General features: G+C 37.2%; 1 protein-coding gene across 1 annotated transcript; it reads left to right on the top strand.

Annotated features, from left to right (window-relative positions):
- The first annotated feature begins 620 nt into the window (after window positions 1-620).
- On the top strand, window positions 621-2,328 carry LOC107426947 (uncharacterized protein At4g06744). The gene has a single exon (XM_016037269.4). The coding sequence runs from the start codon at window positions 738-740 to the stop codon at window positions 2,043-2,045; it is 1,308 nt and encodes a 435-aa protein (XP_015892755.2). The 5' UTR covers window positions 621-737; the 3' UTR covers window positions 2,046-2,328.

Genomic DNA, 2,328 nt, shown 5'->3' with positions numbered 1-2,328 from the left:
ATCTGTCCCAGTTGATAAAATTTCATTGACCTGGATGTAGGCGGCATTCTTCTTGTATCTCCCTTCTCTGAAATGTCAACACTTTCATATAATTAGGTAAACCTAATTAAAACAAGTTAAACAATTATATGCATATAATTTGAGTAACCAACCAAATTTTTTTTTCTTTTTCTTTTTTTTTTTTTTTTTGGCCAGGAGAGTAACCAACTAATCACTAATATTATTATTTGTCCCGTGAATATATTAAAACATTTTAAATCTATATCATAAAACAAAGTCTTCTCAAGCTACATATTGCAAATAGTTTAGGAGTTAAGACTCTCCTATCATGAGCTCAGCTTCTCTATTTTTTTTACTCTTTGCTATCATTGTTTTTTTTTTAAATTATTATTATTATTTTTTTTATGATGACATTATATCAATGGTTTAAGGACCCCAAAAAAAAAAAAAAAAAAAGGTAGAAAATTTGGATCTTAAAACTTTCTCATTACCTCGATTGATGAATTATTCATGTTTGGTTAGGATGACTAACCCCGGTTAAATTATTTAAGTAAAACAACCTAATATTGGAAGTTTCTTTAATCTCATTTCCTATCTTTTTCTCCGACAATTTAATCTGTTTGCTCTCCTTAGTCTTTGACTACTCTTCAAAATATAGTCTTCTTTCTCTCTATATATATCTTTTCTACAGCTGTCTATCGTCAACTAACTTGTTGTGAACAAAGAGAGAAAAAGAGATGGCTTCCATCTCCACCTCTTTCTATGCTTCAATCTTACTCTCATCAATCTTCCTCCATCTCTTTTTCCAACATGATGTGGCTGCTTCTGATTTATCGATCCGACCCAATAGGAAATCTTTGGAGATAGTTATCGGTGGTGGAATTTTTCCTTCTCCACCTGAATATAATCCCCCACCTGAACCCTTCTATCATCCACCACCACCACCACATGTATCGCCTCGAGTTCTATTGGCCTACAAAGTTATTCAAAATTTCAAAAGAAGAATCACTTGTGATCCTAAAGGCATCTTAAAGACATGGGTTGGTTTTGATGTCTGCAAGTACAAAGGTTTCCTCTGCGGGACTCATCCAGTCTACAAGCAAACAGCAGTTTCCGGAGTAGTCTTCAATGGCTTTCTATTCGCCGGTCCGGAGCTAACCTTAGATGGGTTTGTCGATGGTTTAGAGGACATAACAATCTTCCATGCCAACTCTAACAACTTCACCGGTAAAGTCCCAGTGGGGATCAACAAACTCCAATACTTCTACGAGCTCGATCTCAGCAACAACAAGCTAACCGGAGACTTCCCTATGGAAGTCATCGGTGCCACTCAGCTCACTTTCTTGGATCTCCGTTACAATTCGTTTTCCGGTAAGGTTCCACCTCAGGTGTTCAACCTCGACGTCGACGTGCTCTTCATCAACAACAATGATCTCGAACAACCATTACCCCAAAACATAGGATCAACACCAGCTCTTTATCTTACTTTCGCCAACAACAAGTTTACCGGTCCCATCCCGAAAAGCATTAAACAAGCCTCGAAAACTCTCAAAGAAGTTCTTTTCTTGAGGAACAATCTTTCCGGGTGTTTGCCTTATGAGATTGGGTATTTGAAAAAGGCAATCTTGTTCGATGCCAGCCATAACCAGTTGACGGGTCCCATACCCCACTCTTTCGCATGTTTGAGCAAGATGGAGCAGCTGAACTTCGCTAACAACCAGTTGTACGGAAAGATACCGGAGTCGGTATGCAAGCTTCCGAGTTTGGATAAGCTTACATTGGAAAACAACTACATCACCGATGCCGGACCAGAATGCAGGAAGTTGATAGAGAAGAAGGTTCTTAATGTGAAAAAGAACTGCATTCGGGACCTTCCCAATCAGAGATCGGAGGCTGAATGTAATGCTTTCTTGAAAAAGCCCAAGTACTGTGACAATGACCATACGTTGACTTACATTCCTTGTGAGTCAAAGCCTTATGAGCAACCAATTCCTCCGCCCGCTTCGCCGCCGGTTACATATGGAGCTCTTTCACCGCATCCATGATTTGGCGATTTAATCTTTTTACGGTTTAATTTTGGTTGGTTCTTATTTTACCATATAAACTAGAATAATGTGTTTGTTTGAAATAAATGTAGATGATCTATCCTCTCTACATTGGCATACAACATTTTCTGTATAAATAAATCACGTCATGTCCTTTAAAAGTTTTTTTTTTTTTTTTTAATTTTGTTGTATTATTTGACCATTTTATGAAGCAATGGTCTCTGGCTTAAGCAATAAGCATATTAATTATTTATTATAGAATAAAAGATAAATTTTACTAGTA

Source organism: Ziziphus jujuba, chromosome 9, assembly GCF_031755915.1.
Source record: "Ziziphus jujuba cultivar Dongzao chromosome 9, ASM3175591v1".
NCBI classification, from domain to species: Eukaryota; Viridiplantae; Streptophyta; class Magnoliopsida; order Rosales; family Rhamnaceae; genus Ziziphus; species Ziziphus jujuba.
This window is presented reverse-complemented; position numbering and strand designations above follow the sequence as displayed.

Excerpts from the sequence above, each read along its gene's own strand:
- LOC107426947 (XM_016037269.4), top strand. The coding sequence starts at position 738 with ATGGCTTCCATCTCCACCTCTTTCTATGCTTCAATCTTACTCTCATCA.